This window comes from Spermophilus citellus (genome assembly GCF_964194105.1).
Source record: "Spermophilus citellus genome assembly, chromosome: 9".
Taxonomy (NCBI): Eukaryota; Metazoa; Chordata; class Mammalia; order Rodentia; family Sciuridae; genus Spermophilus; species Spermophilus citellus.
In genome coordinates this window covers 115,243,408-115,260,697 of record NC_138191.1, presented here as the reverse complement: position 1 = coordinate 115,260,697, position 17,290 = coordinate 115,243,408, and the positions used below count along the sequence as shown (strand labels likewise).

The following is a 17,290-nucleotide window of genomic DNA, read 5'->3' as shown; positions in this document are numbered from 1 at the left end:
GATCAGCAGAACCGGAAGGGTCACTCTGGGAAAGGACTTGTTTTTTTAAGCACAAGTAAGACTTGTCTTGGGAACCAATAAAACTTGGTGGGGACACTTTACAGGGGGCTGGAGATGATGTGATTATTCAAAATCCTGTTCACTAATTCATGTGTATTGTCCCAACTCCTTCTTCCTGCTGTATCAGTAGCTGAGGTTGTCAGCAGCTGATGGTGGCCTCTCTCCACCACGCTCTCCCATCTTCTAGGAAGTCATTGTGTCAAGTCACTGTGCCCTGCCTATTTCTGGGAAGTAGCCCCAGACTTTATGTCTCTAGGGAAGTGGGAAGAAGCTCTTACTGCAGGAAGATTTTAGATCCTGCCTTAGATTGGATTGGGAAAAATAAACCCCTGTGTCCTGGGAAACCTGCCAATCTAGTTCCCGGAGTCTGGGAGAGGAAGAGGGAGTGTGGACAATGGGGGTGGGGATGGGTGGGAAGCAGATGTAGCTGAGTATAGCACATTGAAGAAGTTCTCTGGGTGCTATTAAGTTACGCACGAGAGGACCTGATAGAAGACTGTACTTGAGAGGAGGCCAGGGCCAGTTGATGGCTGCAAGGCATCCTGGTGGTGCTTCCTAATGCTGAAAATCTCAGAGCCGGGCTGATTGGATGTTCTCCTCTGGAAGACTTGACCAGAGTTGCTAGATGAGTAGCTCAGGATATATACGGACTATGGCTCCATCCCTCTAGATGGCTTTCTGGTGCACATAATGTACTTACAGTTGCCATTTTGCTCACAGACTTGCAATTTGGGCATGGCTTGATGGGAACAGCTCATCTCTGCTCCATTCCATGTTATCTGGGACAGCTGGGATCATCTGAAGGCTCTGTCACTTGCAAGTCTGGCAGTGACCTTAGCTGGAGCTGAGCTAGAACCTCTATATGGCCTCTATTGTGGCCTGGACTTTCCACAACATAGTGAGTGGGTTCCCAGGGCGAGTGTCCTCTAAGGGAGAGCTCGGAAATCTGGCTAGCTTAGCCTTGGCAGTCTGATTGTCTCACTTTTGCCGCATTCGGCAATCAGCCACTAAGGTCTTCTCATTTGCAAAAAGAGAGAAATTAAAAACATTTTTTTTTTTTTTTTGGTTAGACAGAGTGTCAAAAAATTGTAGACATGATTTAAAACATCCTGGAAAGTAGGCCCGATTATCTCTGTGTTCCAGAGAAGCTGGGTGATTTGCCAAGATCACACGACCACCAAGAGACAGAAGTGGGCCTCACGTCAACACACCTACATGTACACATCACACGATGCACGCACATGCACATGGATTTGCACGCATCAAGTGTTTCCTTTGCCTAGCAATTTACATTTTCTAACACCTGTACTTGGGTATAGGAGGGTCATTTTAAGTTTACACTTCAAAAGTCAAATACTAATTCTCCTAGTCTTGTTCTGCAGTTTCGCCATCCTTCTTGACTCTCCTCACATCCCACATTGAAGTCATTAACCAATGCTTCCTAGCTTCAAAATACACCCAGAATCCAACCATGTCTTCAATCCTTAACTCAAGTCTACCACCATGGTTCAAGCCAGTATTATCTAACACCTGAATTATTGCAATTGCTACTTGCTTATCTCTTGGTTTCTGTCTTTACTTACCCACCACTTCTGGTCTCCACAAAGCAATCTGAATAATTCTTTTATAGTATAAATAAGATCATGTCTCCTTTCTGCTCAAAACCTTATAATGATATCACTCCTCATGCAGAATAAAAGCTAAAGTCTTCATAATACTCTATAGGCTCCACCCTGAGCTGTCTATGCTCATCCCCAACCTCTTGAACCTCATCTTTTACAACTCTCTGGCTCATTCTACTTTAGTCACCCTGGTCTCCTAGCTTTTTTCAAAAGGGCCAGGTACTGCCCCCTACCCCACCCCACACTGCCACAGGGCCTTTGCACTTACAGTTTCCTCTGTCTTTCAGGTTTCTGCTCAGATGTTACCTTTTTTTTTTTTTAAGGTCTTTTTGGATTACATTAGTTATTGCAACTATTCCTACACTTGCCTTTTCCCATCCACTGTCATTGCTTTATTTTTCTCCATAGGACTCATTGTTATTGCAAATATGTGGTTTACAATATTTACTTTTATAATATTATTACATGTTTTATAAAAAACTGCTGTTTCCTACAAGTTCTGCAGTCTCGGGGATTTTATGTTTTGTTCAGTGCTTATTCCCCACCATTTAAGACAGTGCCTAGCACATAATAGCCTATCATTTATTGGATGAATAAATGAAAACTAAAATTGTGCTATCAACTTATCCTTATATTTTTGAAAGCTATGTTGGGTGTGGTGTTGTTCTAGCAATATAGCTTCTGTTCTTTCAATATGAGCCTCTTTAATCTCATTTCATGATTTAGCCTTAAATTCTATTTTGTTTTCATATTATTATGATTACCAAGTTATGGTCCTTTCATTGTTGGAAAGATTTCAAAGTGATTTGTTTTGTTTTAGGTTCAAAGTCATGTTATCCACTAAGAAAATAGGCTGGGAGAATAGAACCTCCTGATGGTCTAGGAGAATTGTTTGGTCTCAGGCAAAAAGTTCCTAATGTGGTAGCCCATGGGCAAAGCCATTGGTTCTATAGCATTAATACATGATTAGTAAAAACAGACAGACAGACAGACATGCATACACATAGGCATTCTCACACACACACACACACACACACACACACACACACACGCACATAAGCAGACACATCTACAAAACAACCAATCTCCCTAAAACAGAAACCAAAACCCCTCCCAGATGGTAGAGCTTACCAGACAAAGGAAACTACTATTAGGAAAGCCCAGGGGTGGAGGTGGGTCCAATTCTTCTGATGAACAGAGAGAAGGTCAAGTGTGGCTGAGGGAGAGAGAGACAGGGGAAGAAAGAAAGGGAGAGAGGGAGGGAGGGAGGGAGAGAGAGAGAGAGAGAGAGAGAGAGAGAACACTATGGCTTAAGAGAGATAGTCAGGGGACAACTAGGCAGGGCACTGTAAGTCAGAGTAAGAAATTGAGTTTTGTTCTAACTTTGATGGGGAGCCATCAAAAAGGGCTTAAGCAGGAGAGGAGCATTTACATTTAAAATATTCACTCGGGTTCTCTGTGGAGAACAGGTTGCAGGGGGCCAGGATGAAAGCAGAGAGACATCACCCCTCTCATCTAGGCAAGAGGTGATGGCCACATGGTCTAGGGGACTCTGGACAGAGATGCAAAGAAGAAGGCAAATTCAGAAAGGGGCCTGATGGGGTGTCAGCAGAGCTAGCTGCCAGGCACGAGCAAAGAGAGTACCCAGGAGTGACTCTCAGGTTTGTGGATTGAACAACGAAGTGGATGGTGCTGTGTCCTATACTGAAGCCAGCCCAGGTGGAGACGTGGCGAGGGGGGAGCAGGTGGGGTTGGACATGGCAGGGCCAGAAGTCCAGAGTATGCTTTGGCTAAGTGAAGTCTGAACTGCTTGTCTTGACCTCTAGTAAAGGTGACAGGCAGTTGGACACGAGTCTGGAGCTCAGAGAAAGGTCAGTGCTGATGATTGGCAAATCGATGATATCCAAAAGCCACAAGACTGGACAAGGTCACCTGTGAAGAGAACCCAGAGGAAGGAAAGGGTTCGGGGTCCTCTGGGAATATGCTCACAGTGGGGAAGAGTTGAAGGGAAGCAGCAGCTGGAGAGAGAAAGTCCTGGTCTGGTCCCCTGGGGTCCAGTGAAGCAGAGGGGTGACACGCCACGACCACAGACAGTTGGTGGAACCTGTAAGTTTTCTCAGAGACTTTTGGCAAAGGGAACCTGGTCAGAGACCTACTTTCCTGAGGTCTTGCAGGTTGAGGGCTCAGATGGTTGATGGTTGCTGCTTGCACATTAAAAGGAAGTGTGGCCTGCAGGCTGGAGAATCAGGAGGACATCTGTGTCCCTCCTTTTCAATGGGTTAGCTGCCCCCACCTCTTATGAGCCTCCTGAGGACAGGGACTCTGCCTTTGTACCCAGTGCCCAGTTCAGGATAGGTATGGCCTGAACAGAATGAGGGAATCGAATGAATGTCTGCAGACCTTGGAGGCTGGCTGAATAATGTAATCTGTAAGCCAAAAGGAAAGGAGGCCCCACTCCATTTGTGGGGATGAAAGACTGGTGTGGTTTGCCCCTTCCCTGAGTGAATCTTTTGCTTCCTTCCCTGGGACTGAGTAGAAACCCACCACCCGCGAGAAGGTCCACAATATAGACAGGGAACCATGTGGAAAGGGATTTCTCAGAACACCCCTGGAAAGAAAGGTGCTGGCTTCCGCCCTCCTGAGCCCCCATGGTGGATCCCTGGGGTGATGTGCATGAGGGTAGACATCAACATCTGCAGCCAGCAGAGGAAGGACCTCAAGCAGGTGTACTGGGAGTGGTGGGTGGTCCAGTTTAGCAAGGGGTGGCATTTCTGCCCTCCCCCCACTGCCCCAAAGCTGGCCTTGGGTTTGGATTCAGCCTGGTGTTTCTTGAGAGTGTGGACATCACCAACCATATCATGTAGAAGCAGAGATGGCCATTCAGGAGAAAGTGGGGAGAGAGAGAGAGAGGCAGACAGACAGACAGACATTGGTATGTCTCTGATGCATCCTCTCTCTGACTCTAGTCCTCTAGACCTGGCTGATTTAGGCTTCCTTAAGATACACCCCCCACCTTCCCACAAATTCTGCTTGTGCAATCCAAGTTTATTTTTATTTCAGGACACAAAACAGAAAGAAACTCACGCAGAAAACTCAACTGAGCCCACTTTTGGCCTGGCACTTTCACTTCCCAGAGGGCTGAGGCTGCTGGCTCTGCAGCTCTGGGGCAAGATCTTCTCTGGAAGTTCTGCGCAGCTGCCCTGTTTGCTTCCCCATTTGTTCTGCGAATCAATGAGTATCTCCTCATTGGATGGCTCTTAGCTGGACTCCTCCATCTCTCCTTGTGATGTTTGACATATCAGGAAAGAGGGGCATCTTTTGGTCAAGGATACCTGGCAATTGCTCCCGAAAACCCCAAAGCCACAAAGGCAATAAAAATAAAGGATCTGGCAGTCAAACCCTAGTTGGCCCCTGGAAATCTAAATGGGGAAGTGGTAACCAAGACATTTTCTCCTTCTGAGGAGAAGCAAACCAACTACCCTGGGGCCAGTGGCAGCTCCCTGAACCTCTTTGGGCAGCAGAACTTCCTTTGGAGATTTGGAGGAGGGGTGGGACACATACATACAAAATCTGGGTCATGAGGATTAAAAGAGGGCATAATATGGCACCTAGTGCGGTCTCAACAGATGTTCTTTTTATAAGAGAAAGTAATTCTGGGGAAGTGAAAAAAAGGGGGGGATTCTGGTAATAAAACATTGCTGGTGATATGGTTTAAAGTGCTTATCAGGATGTCTGGGGCTTAGGAAGCCGAAATGGCAGGTTTAAGGAAAACATGTTTAGTGTTGGGACAAGAACTGATGGGAACTCAGGCAAGTGAAAACCATTGGAATTGGTGGGCAGAGCTGCGCTGCTTCTTTTTATTTAGAGTTCTAATGTGGTTCCCCATGGAATGGTTGTACATTTGTTCTGAGTAGAGTTCATATTCGTGCAGTGGTTGACAGCTGTTAGTGAGGGCGATTACATGGGTTTCTTAGAAATTCGTCTTCCAATCAGTAGAGTAGACAAAAGGGAGGGAGGAGGGGAACAGGAGGCACCAAGGACTGAAATGGAGCAAATTAAATTCCATGCATGTACGATGATGTCAAAATGAACTCCACTCTTAATTTATAACTATAATGTACTAATAAAAACATTTTTTCAAAGAAAGAAGTCTGTCTTCCAGGAAGCCAGAAGGGCCTGGGTTGAATCAGGGAGCCTTGAACGTGAGGAAATGGAGGTTTTGGAGAGGGGGCCCCAACAGTATGTGAGGAGTAACAATCCACAAAGTATTTCATGAAATAAAATGTGTCTTCCCACAGGGAAAGGAAAGAGGAAGGCAGAGAGTTAACATACCCCCATTGACTCCCCCAGGACATTATTACATCATACCCAAGGAGGTGTGATGGGGTGAAGGCAAGGGGATTATACTGATGGAGTTTCCTTCACATGAAAGGAAACATCAGGAGGAAGTAGGAAGCATCCTCCCACCCACAATGAACTCAATGCATTTCATGCAGGGTAGTGAATTTTTTTTGGCTGTCTGTCATCCACATCTTCTTTCTGTTTCTTTTAGGAGAGGAGGGTTCTACCCACAGGGCGGTAGAACATGCTTCTCATTAGAAAAGACCAAAAAAATGACAAAGGCTTGCTTTCTGTCGTGCAAACCTGGGACTAGAATTCTTCAATCAGGGACATCTAACCTTGACTGTGAATCGGAAGATACAACTTTAAATAGCAGGGACCAAGCAGAATGTCTCTTTGGTCATGGGTAGGAAGGGGCAGAAGGTAGCTATGCCTGACATCTAGTCTGGCAGCAGCTCCAGTGTCTAATTTTTGGGAGACTGGCAGGGCAAGCTAACACCAGCAGCAGAACTGGTGTTCCCACTGGATCAATTCTACAGCATGATTTGGGCTCTAATTTTTGGCTGTGTGGTTCTATGGGTAGTTCTCAATATCCCTGAAGATTCCATGAGCTAACCAAAATCTTTATTATAAGTTTCTTTTCAGCTTTATTTAGCCAGATTCACATTCTGTTGCCTATAATTAAAACCTGCCTGATACAGAACTTTGTACAAGAAGTGACTAATGACCACAGACCCTTAGGACCAGGGGGTGAGCTGAGAATTCGTTATTTGTGTCTGTTGGAACCAAGGGCAGTGAGAAATTCAGCTTTAAGCAATGGGACTCTGACAGATCAAGCACACATTGGTGAAATGGTCAATTAAATTAGAACTTGTAGTCAACTAAAATGAAGTGTCCGCTAACAGCAAGGCCACAAGGCTGAGGGGTCATTGCTATATAGCAGCATGAATAGCACAGAGACTTCAAGAGCAAAGTGGGGTGGTTGCTTCTAATTACACTGTAGGAGCTCATATCCTGACTCTTCAGCCCAAGTGTCCACCTAAAAGCTAAGGGTCTTTTATGACTGTGATTGAAAAAAGCCTCATATTTCTCGCAGAGGCAGGAATAAAGAGAAGGGGTTGTATTACTTAGAAGCCCGGAGCCTAGAGTCAGCTAATGGAAGCTGGAACTCTGACAGGTCTTTCCTTCAGGGTCTGGAGACCCTGACGAGTTGCCACCAAAGCAGAGAAGGAAGGGGAGAAATGTCCCATCACCTCCCTTTCTACTCCAACCTCTCATTCACCCAGAAGTCAGGAAATATAACTAGAAGGCATCAGCCCATCTGTGATACAGAGCAGAGGAGAGAAAGGAGATGGATCTGGGACACAGCAAAAGCATCTTCTTTGCTAGGCATGGTAGGACATGCCTGTAATCCCAGCATCTTGGAAGGCTGTGGTAGGAGGCTCTCGAATTCAAAGCCAGGCTTAGCATCGATGAGGTGCTAAGCAACTCAGTGAGACCCTGCCTCTAAAGAAAATACATAAAAGGGCCAGGTATGTTGCTCAAAGGTAGAGTTTGCCCCTGAGTTCAATCCCTGGTACTAAAATTAAAAGAAGAAGCATTTTCTTTGTGGTCCAGTGATGTAGAACTAGAATCAGACCCCAGTGTACCTAGAGGGCAAATTACCAAGACAAACTCAAGAGGAGAGGCAAATAGGGGTAAAGTTAGGCTGTGAATACATGTGGAAATAGACCCTGAGGGTGCTGGACCAAGGATCAAGTACTATAATTTCAGATTGGACTGAATTTATGGATATGAATGCATTTACTAGAGATTCTTATTTCAGCAGGCTAATTTCAGTAGCAAGAAGATTCTGTTCATTCTTGATTGGTTGACTGGAACTTAGACTAAATGGTGGTCTACTAAACAATGTTAAGATGCCTTAACTTCCTTAACTAGAAGGGAGATTAGTACATTTCCATGTGCAATGTGTTTCACACCCGCTAACTATACACCCAGAATGAACCCAGAAAACAATCCCTTTGTGGAGAAATTGAGAAATATATTAGTGAGAGGAACCCTGTCATTTTTTAGACACTGCTGAAGCTATTTTCTATGAAGCTGGGAGTAGTAGTAAAAAATAGCATTTGCTTCCTGATTTCAATGGAGACAGCAGGATCCTAGAGTGGTAGACTCCAAGTAGTAGCACTTAACCACCCATATGTAGCAAGATGCACATGGTTACCAAATAGGACTAGGAGAGGAGTCTAAGTGCTAGATACAAAATAAGTGCCCACTATGGTCTATCCTCTGCCTGTCCATTGACATATCCCTTTCCTCCAATACTTACTATCCAGTTTAAACTTTCTGCCAAGTATAATACAATCAACCATCTTTTTTTTTTTTTTTTTTTTGTACCGAGGATTGAACCCAAGGAGACTTAACCACTGAGCCACATCCCCAGCCCTTTTTTATATTTTGTTTTGAGACAAGGTAGCACTAAGTTGCTTAGGGCCTCAATAAATTTCTGAGCCTGGCTTTGAACTCACAATCCTCCTGCCTCAGGCTCCTGAGCTGCTGGAATTATAGGCATGTGCCAATATGCCCAGCTCAACAACCATCTTTTGAAAAACTGTTAACTTGTTTATCCATCCCCAAAGAAGTCAACCCAAATTCCATAAGTAACTATAGTCTGTTGCAAGTCCACAGTCTGTGAGTGATGGTCGTTCCTCTGGTAATACCATTATCCTGTCTCAAAATTATATATTCTGTGCCATAAATTATATTATAGTCCTACTTTCAATTCCTCCTACATTATTTCCCCAACAAAAAATATCTGCCTCACTACTATCTTTCCATGCTGTTTTGCACATAGAGTATCTTTTTATTTCAAAGTGGAATTATAGTGTGATATTTTTGAGAACAGTTAAAAAGACAATTAACCTAAAATGGGTAGTACTAATAATCTGCATAGCTCAACTGAAGTGATAATAAGATGAACAGCTATGGCCAACTAAGAAAATGTGCACGCAACAGTAATTAAGAATGTTGCCTGGTTACCAGCAATACCAATGTGATTTTAATTGTGGGATGCAGCCCTTTTTCAAAGGTGTTAAAATATGAATAAATGAGCATCTCAGAATTGATGAAGTACAATAGCTAATATAAAATCCATATGGCACATCAAGAAAGAAAGTGCAAATATATGTGAAGTTCTTCTTTTTCTTACGGTCTATTTCACTTCTGTTTTCCAAAAACTCATCCATGTTCCATTTGACTTAATTCAGTATCTCTTTCTGTCTCTCTCTCTTTTTTTTTTGCTGTTGATTGTTTGCTTTTTCTTTCTATCCATCAGGGTAACTAAAATAATTCTTCTTCTTCTTCTTCTTCTCCTTCTCCTTCTCCTCCTTCTCCTTCTCCTTCTTCTTCTTCTTCTTCTTCTTCTTCTTCTTCTTCTCCCCGCCCTTTTTTTTTTTTGTACTGGAGATCACAAGCAGGATACTCAATCACTGAACCACAAACCCAGCTCTTTTAATTAATTAATTTATTTTAAAATATCTTTTTAGTTGTAAATGGGTGCAGTATCTTTATTTATTTAAATAAATTTTGTTTTATTTTCATGTGGTGCTAGGGAAGTGCCTCACATGTGCTAGGCAAGAGCTCTACCACTGAGCCACAACCCCAGCCCTTATTTTTTATTTTGATACAGAGTCTTGCTAAATTGCCCAGGCTGGTCTTGAATTTTCAATCCTCCTACTTCAGCCTCCTAAATAGCTGGGATTAAAGGTGTGCACCACCATGTCTGGCAGGTTAGTCTCTATCTCTAGGTCTTCAAGTTCACTAGTCATTTTTTTCTATAGTGTGTAACCTGCTTTTAACCCTATCCAGTGAAATTATAATTTCAGAAATGTAATTTTTCAGTTCTAGAAGTTTCATTAGTTTAAGAATCATTTTCCCTTTCTCTTATTATGTTCATGTTTTCTTTTAAATCTTTGAGCATACCAAAATATTTATGCTAGCTAGTTTAGTATTTTTGTCTGCTAACACCATCATCTTTGTAGTTTCTGGGTGTGTTTGTACTGATTATTTTTTTCTTGGTTATAAGTCTCATTTTCCTTTTTAAAACATCTTATAATTTTTATTAGGTGTTGGGCATTGTAAATGTTACATTATGGACAAGCTGGACTTTGTTGTTTTCCTTTAAATATTATGTTAAAGTTTGGGCAGACAGCTTAATAATTAATAATTTCAAGACTTTTAAGGCTTTTTTAAGGCTATGCTCTAGGCTATGTTAACTGTATTAGTAAGGAGTAACCTAATTGTTCTCTACTAGTTGCTCTGCATATTCAACTATGTCTCTCATGTCTGACTGGCCAGACTTGAGCATATCCCAACCCTGGAAGAACTCTCCAACAGTTATTCTTTGCCTAGTCCTGTGGTGTTTCATCCTAGACACATTCAACTTAGTATTCAGTCCAAACATCTGGGGGACCAATGCAGATTTCTAGAAATTTCTGGAGCTCTCTCTGTATCTCCCTCCTCTCCTGTACTCTGGTTCACAGATGTAGTTGTCTTGATCTTGTGTTCTCTCAGCTCAGAAACACTGTTGCCTTCCCTCCCCTGTCCCCACCCTTTTCTGCTGGGGATCAGTAAATACCTACAGGTAGAAAGTCAGGGCAACTGTAGAGCTAGTATCCTTTGTTTCCCTTCTCTCAAGGATGTTCATCTTTATGGTTTCAATGTGTCTCCTACACAATTTAAATGTTGCCAATGTAATAGTATTAAGAGTAGGATTTTTAGGAGGTGTTTAGGCCCAAAACTCCTCCTTTGGGAATGAGATTAAGCCCTTGTATTAAAAAAAAAAAAAAGCTTCACATAGTGTTTAGCTATCTTGCTTTTCTGGCTGTGCATAGGATGACAGTGTTCTTCTCTTCGGAGGATCCAGCAATAAGGCACCATCTTGGAAGCGAAGCAGAGAGCAGTCCTCACCTGACCACCAGACCCACCAGTGTCTTATCTCAGACTTCTCAGCCTCAGACTATAAAAAATAAATTTTTGATTATTACAGAATGCCCAGTCTGTGCTATTTAGTTACACAAATACAATGAGCTGATGTCCCTGTATCTGAGAGTAGTTATGTCATTATTTGGTCCAGTTTTATATTTGTTCGTGGTAGGGGGGCTAGTTTGATATGTTGCTACATAATGGAGGCAGTGAGAATCTTCTTATTTTTGAATTATTTCTTTTCTATATTTTTGAGTCTCTTTCCTGGTTCACTAATTTTTGACTTTCGCTCTTATATTTTCTAACACAGATAAATAAGATCGTACATTTTCCTTACAGACATTACTTTAGGTTTATCCTACAAATTTTGTTTTGGTGGATTTTTGTTATTATTCAATTAAAGCACTTGCTAATTTTCATTATGGTTTCTTTTTTGGCCCATGTGTGATTCTGGTTTATATTTATTATATATCCCACACTTTGAGTTCTTTGTTAAGCATATGTATTAAAAATATCTTCTCCTATGCAAGGCTTATCTTTGCACTTTCTTAGTCACATTTTCAAATGAACACATTTTCCAAATTTTAATGAAGTTAAATTATGAAAAAGATTGTGGCTAGTAATTCTTGTGGCCTATTTAGGAAAAATTTTACTCATCTCAAGACCATAAAAATATTCTGTTTTCACCTAGATGATTTATTGTTTTATTTTTTTGACACCAGAGACTGAACCCAGGGGTGCTTAACTTCTGAAGCACACCCCCAGCTCTTTTTACATTTAATTTTTTTTGTAATTGTAGATGGCCAGCATGCTTTATTTTATTTGTTTATTTTTATGTGGTACTAAGGATCAAACCCAGTGCCTCATACATGCTAGGCAAGTACTCTGCCGTAATCCTCTTTTTACATTTTACTTAGAGACAGGGTCTCATTAAGTAGCTTAGGGCCTCACTAAGTTACTGAGGCTGGCTTTGAACTCATGAAACTCCTACCTCAGACTCCTAAACTGCTGGGATTACAGGCATGTGCCATCATGCCTGTCTATTGTTTTCTTTTTTATGATTAGACTTATGATGCATCTTGAGTTGTTTTGGATAAGATAAATGGAATTAAATAGGTGTCTTTTATAAATCAGGGAATAGATATGATTAGTCCTATTTTTGGACTATATTCTGCTCCATTTATCTACAAATCCATGTTTATTATTATTATTATTATTATTATTTATCAGAGTGCATTTTCTAATTGTCAGTGGTATTGCTGCTGTGTTTCTTTAGTTTTTCTGACTATATCCACTTTTCTGTCTCCATTTGGCTCTATGCTCAGAGAAGCTGAACTGAATTAATTATGTTAAGGTTTTTCTTCCCTTTGGTTCTGGGGCCAATGGAGCATCCTGAGAAGAGATCAAAGGGAGGGAGGAGAGAGAAAGAGAGAGATAAAGAGTGTGTGGCAAGGAGATATCAGGACATTTGGGATTCTTTTTTCCTTCCTATGATGTCCCCTCAGGTTGGTTTCATTACTTGACCAAATGTCAAGTAATGAAAATCCTACAATCCTAATCCTACAACAAAACTCCCTTTCCTTCTAGGACCTAGTAACTCCTCCCAATCTTATCCATTCAATTTTAGGAAAGGAGACAGTTTCTGTGCTTGTCAATCTGGCCAACTTTCCTGAACTATCTTGTGATACCCAAAACCAGTTAACATCTTTTTGATCAGTCCTTTTGCCCAAAAAATTGCTAGAAAAATATTAATTTGAATGTGCTATTTTCTATAGAGACCTAAACTAAGGCATTAAAGCATTAGAACATTAAAAAATATGTCTAGTATCCAGCATCTTTGGTAAATATTCTTTAGTTTTAATAGTCTGTTTTTAGAAATTCTTAGATTTCCTGTGTAGACAATCAGCATCTTAACCTAGTGTTTCTTCCTTTAAAATACTTTTTTTTAAAGAGAGAGTGAGAGAGGAGAGGGAGAGAGAGAGAGAGAGAGAGAGAGAGAGAGAGAGAGAGAGAGAGAGAGAGAGAGAGAAAGAATTTTTTTAATATTTATTTTTTTAGTTCTCGGGGGACACAACATCTTTGTTGGTATGTGGTGCTGAGGATCGAACCCGGGCCGCACGCATGCCAGGCGAGTGTGCTACCGCTTGAGCCACATCCCCAGCCCCAGCCTTTAAAATACTTTTAATTTTTAAATTTTAATTTCTTTTATTGCTTATTTCCTTGGCTTAGACCTACTTCCATTATACTGTTGAACAGAAATACTAATAATTGTCTCATTCCTGGCTTTCAATTAAGGCAATGGTTGGTTCACCATTAAGAATTATAGTTGTTACAGATCTGAGATAGATACCTTTTCTAAGTCAAGGAATTTATCTTCTGTCAGTTCATTATTTTTAAAATTATGAACATATGTTGGCTTGTATTGAAACGGTTTACTGCAACATTTGATATAACCATAAAACTCCTTTTTCTCTTTCTGTCCTCCCTTGGGTCTTGCCTCCATCTTGGGAGTGCATGTCAAGGTCAAGGCCATGAAGACCTTCCTACCTTGCCCTAGACTTCAAGGGCCTTTCAGTCCTCTCAGGTGAAGCTCAAGGTTTTGGAATCTTCCATGTGGAATGTTGCAAGATGTCCACAGAGGCATCATTTTGATATATTATTTTGCTTCCAAAACATCTGCTTTGTAATTTACTCAAGGACTCCTTTCTCTTAGGAGTCAAAGGAGGAAGTAGTGAAGGAAGTGATGAGGCGAGAAACCCTTTCTGACCCCCATTCATTATTCGCAGCAACCCTATGAAGCAGGTGTTAGTAGGTTTATTTTATAGATGAGGAAACCAAAGCTCAGAGAGATGAAATGCCCTGCTCGGGTTAATGGCAGAGTGAAATCCTGGCTCTCTGGCTCTAGATCTTAGGCTTAAAAGCACTGCTTGCTTTCTCACAACAGAGAAGTGAGACCTGGGCCCACTTCTGCACTAGTGTACTTCCTTTCCCTGCCCTTGGAGTTTCAGCTATAAGCATTTCCTATTCTGTTCCCACCCTCCCATTCAGTTCCCCAACAGTTGTATAGTCTGGAAGCACTGTGGTCCTCTATCCCTGCTCCCAGGCCTCCCAGGCACTTGAGGATATGCAACTTGCCACTGCTGTAAGTACTGTGCATGTGCATGTAGAGAAGGAGAGGGTGGGTTTGGAATTTATTTGCAAAAAGGAGGGTTGCTGAGAGAGGCTTTGATTCTGTGATTCTGTTTCTCTGTGGATCAGGCTGGTGCTGGGATGGCTGGGCACTTGCTGCTACACTGTCTGTTCCTGTCACTTCCTTTGATTGCTGGCTGGACTGCTTCCAATTGCCTAGTGACGGAAGGCTCCTGGCTGCCCCTGGTCTCCCACTTCTTCCTGAACTGCCCCTTGAATTCCAGACTGCCCTTCCTTGCTGTATGCACCAAGGTGACCAACCTGACACAGGCCTTGGAAGCTGTGCCTCAGAGTGTGGAGGGACTCTGTCTTGCTGGTTCCATTTCTGTTCTGCCCCAGGATGCCTTCTCCAACTACCCTGGACTCAATGTTCTGGGGTTGAATTTGCTTCTTACCCGACTCCTGCCAGGAGCTCTCCGAGGCCTGGGTCAGCTGCAGGAGCTCTTTTTTATGGCTCCTCAGTCTAAGAATTACCTCTTCCTATACCCCAATGCCCTTGATGACTTGACATCCCTCCAAAAACTCAATTTCTTGGGCCCCTGTTTGGACAGGAACTCGAGTATCCAACTGCCTACCAGTCTACGTCAGCTGGTTGTCAGGTACAGTTGCCTTCAGGATGTGGGGGAACTGGATGACATCTTCCCAGATCTGGCTCATAGTCCCTTCTCTGGGGATGCCCGGACCCTGGATGTATTGGATTTATCATTCAACTGGCAGCTGAAGATGGCCAGTCCTGGGGCCCTCCAGGGCCTCAGGCTGGGGACTTTGCAGCTGGACCACACAAAGATGGATGCAGCTGCAGTGTTGCGTCTGGGACTGCAGAAGCTCAAGAGTCTGTCGGTGTTATTCACTGTCACGGCTGAGCTGCCTGCTGAGACGGTGGCTCACTTTGAGCCGCAGGAACTGCAGGTGGGAAACAAACAGATAGGGCACATAACTCTGGAAGCCCTGGCTTCCTGCCACAGCTTGCAGAGTTTAGTTCTTCAGAACGGTGGCCTCACTGATCTGCCACCAAATTTCCTGACTGCCATGCCCAGGCTTCAGAGATTGAACCTGGCTGGAAACCAACTGCAGAGGGTCAGGCTGTGCATGAATGAGACAGGATTTGTGTCAGGACTGTGGACCCTGAATCTGTCTGACAATAGGCTGTTCGCCTTGTCCCCAGCCACCTTCTCTTGTTTGTCCCACCTGCAGGAGCTGCTACTTCAGAGAAACCAGCTGGTAAGCTTGGAGGGCGAGGTATTCCAGGACCTATGGAGGCTGGAGATCTTGGACTTGAGTACAAATCCATTGGTAAACCTGGGTGGGGGCTGGCTGGCTCCTCTGCCTTCACTGACCACTCTAAACCTTCTCAACACCCACATATTGTTTAGGCCAACCTGGGGCTTCTGGGGCCCAGAGAGTTTGCACCACTTGAGACTGCAGCTCCCCTCTGCCCATGCTGGGGTAGCATTATCCTTGCCTGAAAGGCTGACGAGCTTGGAGCTTCAGGCAGTCCCAGGCATGAAGCACTGGAAGCTGTTTCCTAATGTCTTTCCAATCTTAGAGACTCTGACTTTAGATGGCTGGGGACTGCACCTGGAGACACAGAAACATCTCGGAAATCTTCCCGGCCCTTTGTCAACTTACCCTTCTTGGCAGTAGCCTGGAGGCCCTCTGCTCTCAGGACACCTCCAGCTTCTTCCTCTGGCAGCTTCCCGGGCTCCAGTCCCTGAAGGTACGCGGAGATGGGCACAGCCCCAGGCCCTGCTGCATCACAGGGCTGCCCAACCTGCAGGAGCTGAAGCTGAAGTGGATGTACAGAGCTCGGCCCCGCCCAGTGCAGCTCCAGGAGCTGGTGGGTGAGCTGCCACGGCTCCGGGTGCTGCAGCTGGCCAGAACAGGGTTGGAGACACTGTCTGCTGCTGCTTTCCAGGGCTTAGGCAGTCTCCAGGTCTTAGTGCTGGACTGGGAGAAAGGCCTTGTGCTGGATGGTAGTCTACAGGAGCGGAGTCCTCAGATGCCCCAATATGTGTACATTCTGACTTCGCCCTTAGCCTGCCGGTGTGCCAATGCATGGCTGGAGCCCTGGTTTGAACGGTCCCCCAGAACATACATGTGGGTACAACCACCACAGCTGTGCCCGGCAGAATCAGGGGGCCCCTCCAAGAATCCTCTTTTCCCCTTTCTCTTGAACCACTGCCAGGAGGCCTTGGAGTTGGAACTCTTTTTGGGCAGCTTCGCCTTGCTGCTGCTTCTGATCTCCTTGCACCTTCTACAGGAAGCCAGGAACTCCTGGGTCCTCTATCTCCAGGCCCTGTTCAGGGCTTGGTTCCAGGGCCTGAGGGGTCAGAAGAATGAGGGCAAGAATTTCCTCTACGATGTGTTTATGTCTCACTGTAGGTAAGATCAGGGCTGGGTGGTGCAGGAGCTGCTGCCTGCCCTGGAGGGCTGCCCTCCGGAGGGCCAGGGCCTGCGTCTTTGCCTCCCCGAGCGAGATTTTGAGCCAGGCAAGGATGTGGTGGACAATGTGGCGGACAGCATGGCCAGCAGCCGAATCACACTCTGTGTGCTGAGTCACCGGGCCCTACGTACACCCCGCTGCCATCTGGAGCTGCGCCTGGCCACTTCCCTCCTGTTGGCTGCCCCCTCACCCCCCAGTGCTGCTGCTGATCTTCCTGGAGCCTTTCTCCTGCCACCAGCTCCCCCGCTACCATAGACTGGCCCGGCTGCTCCGCCTAGGAGACTATTGCGTATGGCCCAAAGAAGATGAAGGAAAGGACAGCTTCTGGGCTTGGTTGAGGGGCAGGCTGGGGCAGCCTTGGTGCAGGTAGAATGGGGGCCCGTTTGAGGGCAGAGGTAGGGAAGGCAAGCCGCCTTGCAGGGAGATAGTGATATATGGGGCCGTGAATCTGAACCCAACTTCCAGTGGGATGGGGCTCTGCAGGCACCAGGAGGACCAAATGTTGGCAACCCAGACTTCGGGAGCTTCTGGAGGCCGAAGGAGAATATCTGGAAAACAGCAGGTGGCCTTGCTGTTTGTGATGTGATTTCAACATCTCCAAATCCTCCAGTAAATTTACTAAGTCCATGAAATACTTGACTTGATTTTTTTT

At 44.3% G+C, this 17,290-nt stretch overlaps 1 protein-coding gene across 1 annotated transcript; it reads left to right on the top strand.

The window, feature by feature from the left end:
- Nucleotides 1-14,130: 14,130 nt before the first annotated feature.
- Nucleotides 14,131-17,239, top strand: LOC308655268 (toll-like receptor 12; the record flags this gene model as incomplete). The annotated part of the gene is given in 5 exon segments (XM_081305239.1): nt 14,131-14,148; nt 14,265-15,785; nt 15,787-16,578; nt 16,582-16,821; nt 16,823-17,239. Coding segments are annotated over 5 exon segments (2,757 nt in total). The 3' UTR covers nt 17,009-17,239.
- Nucleotides 17,240-17,290: the final 51 nt, after the last annotated feature.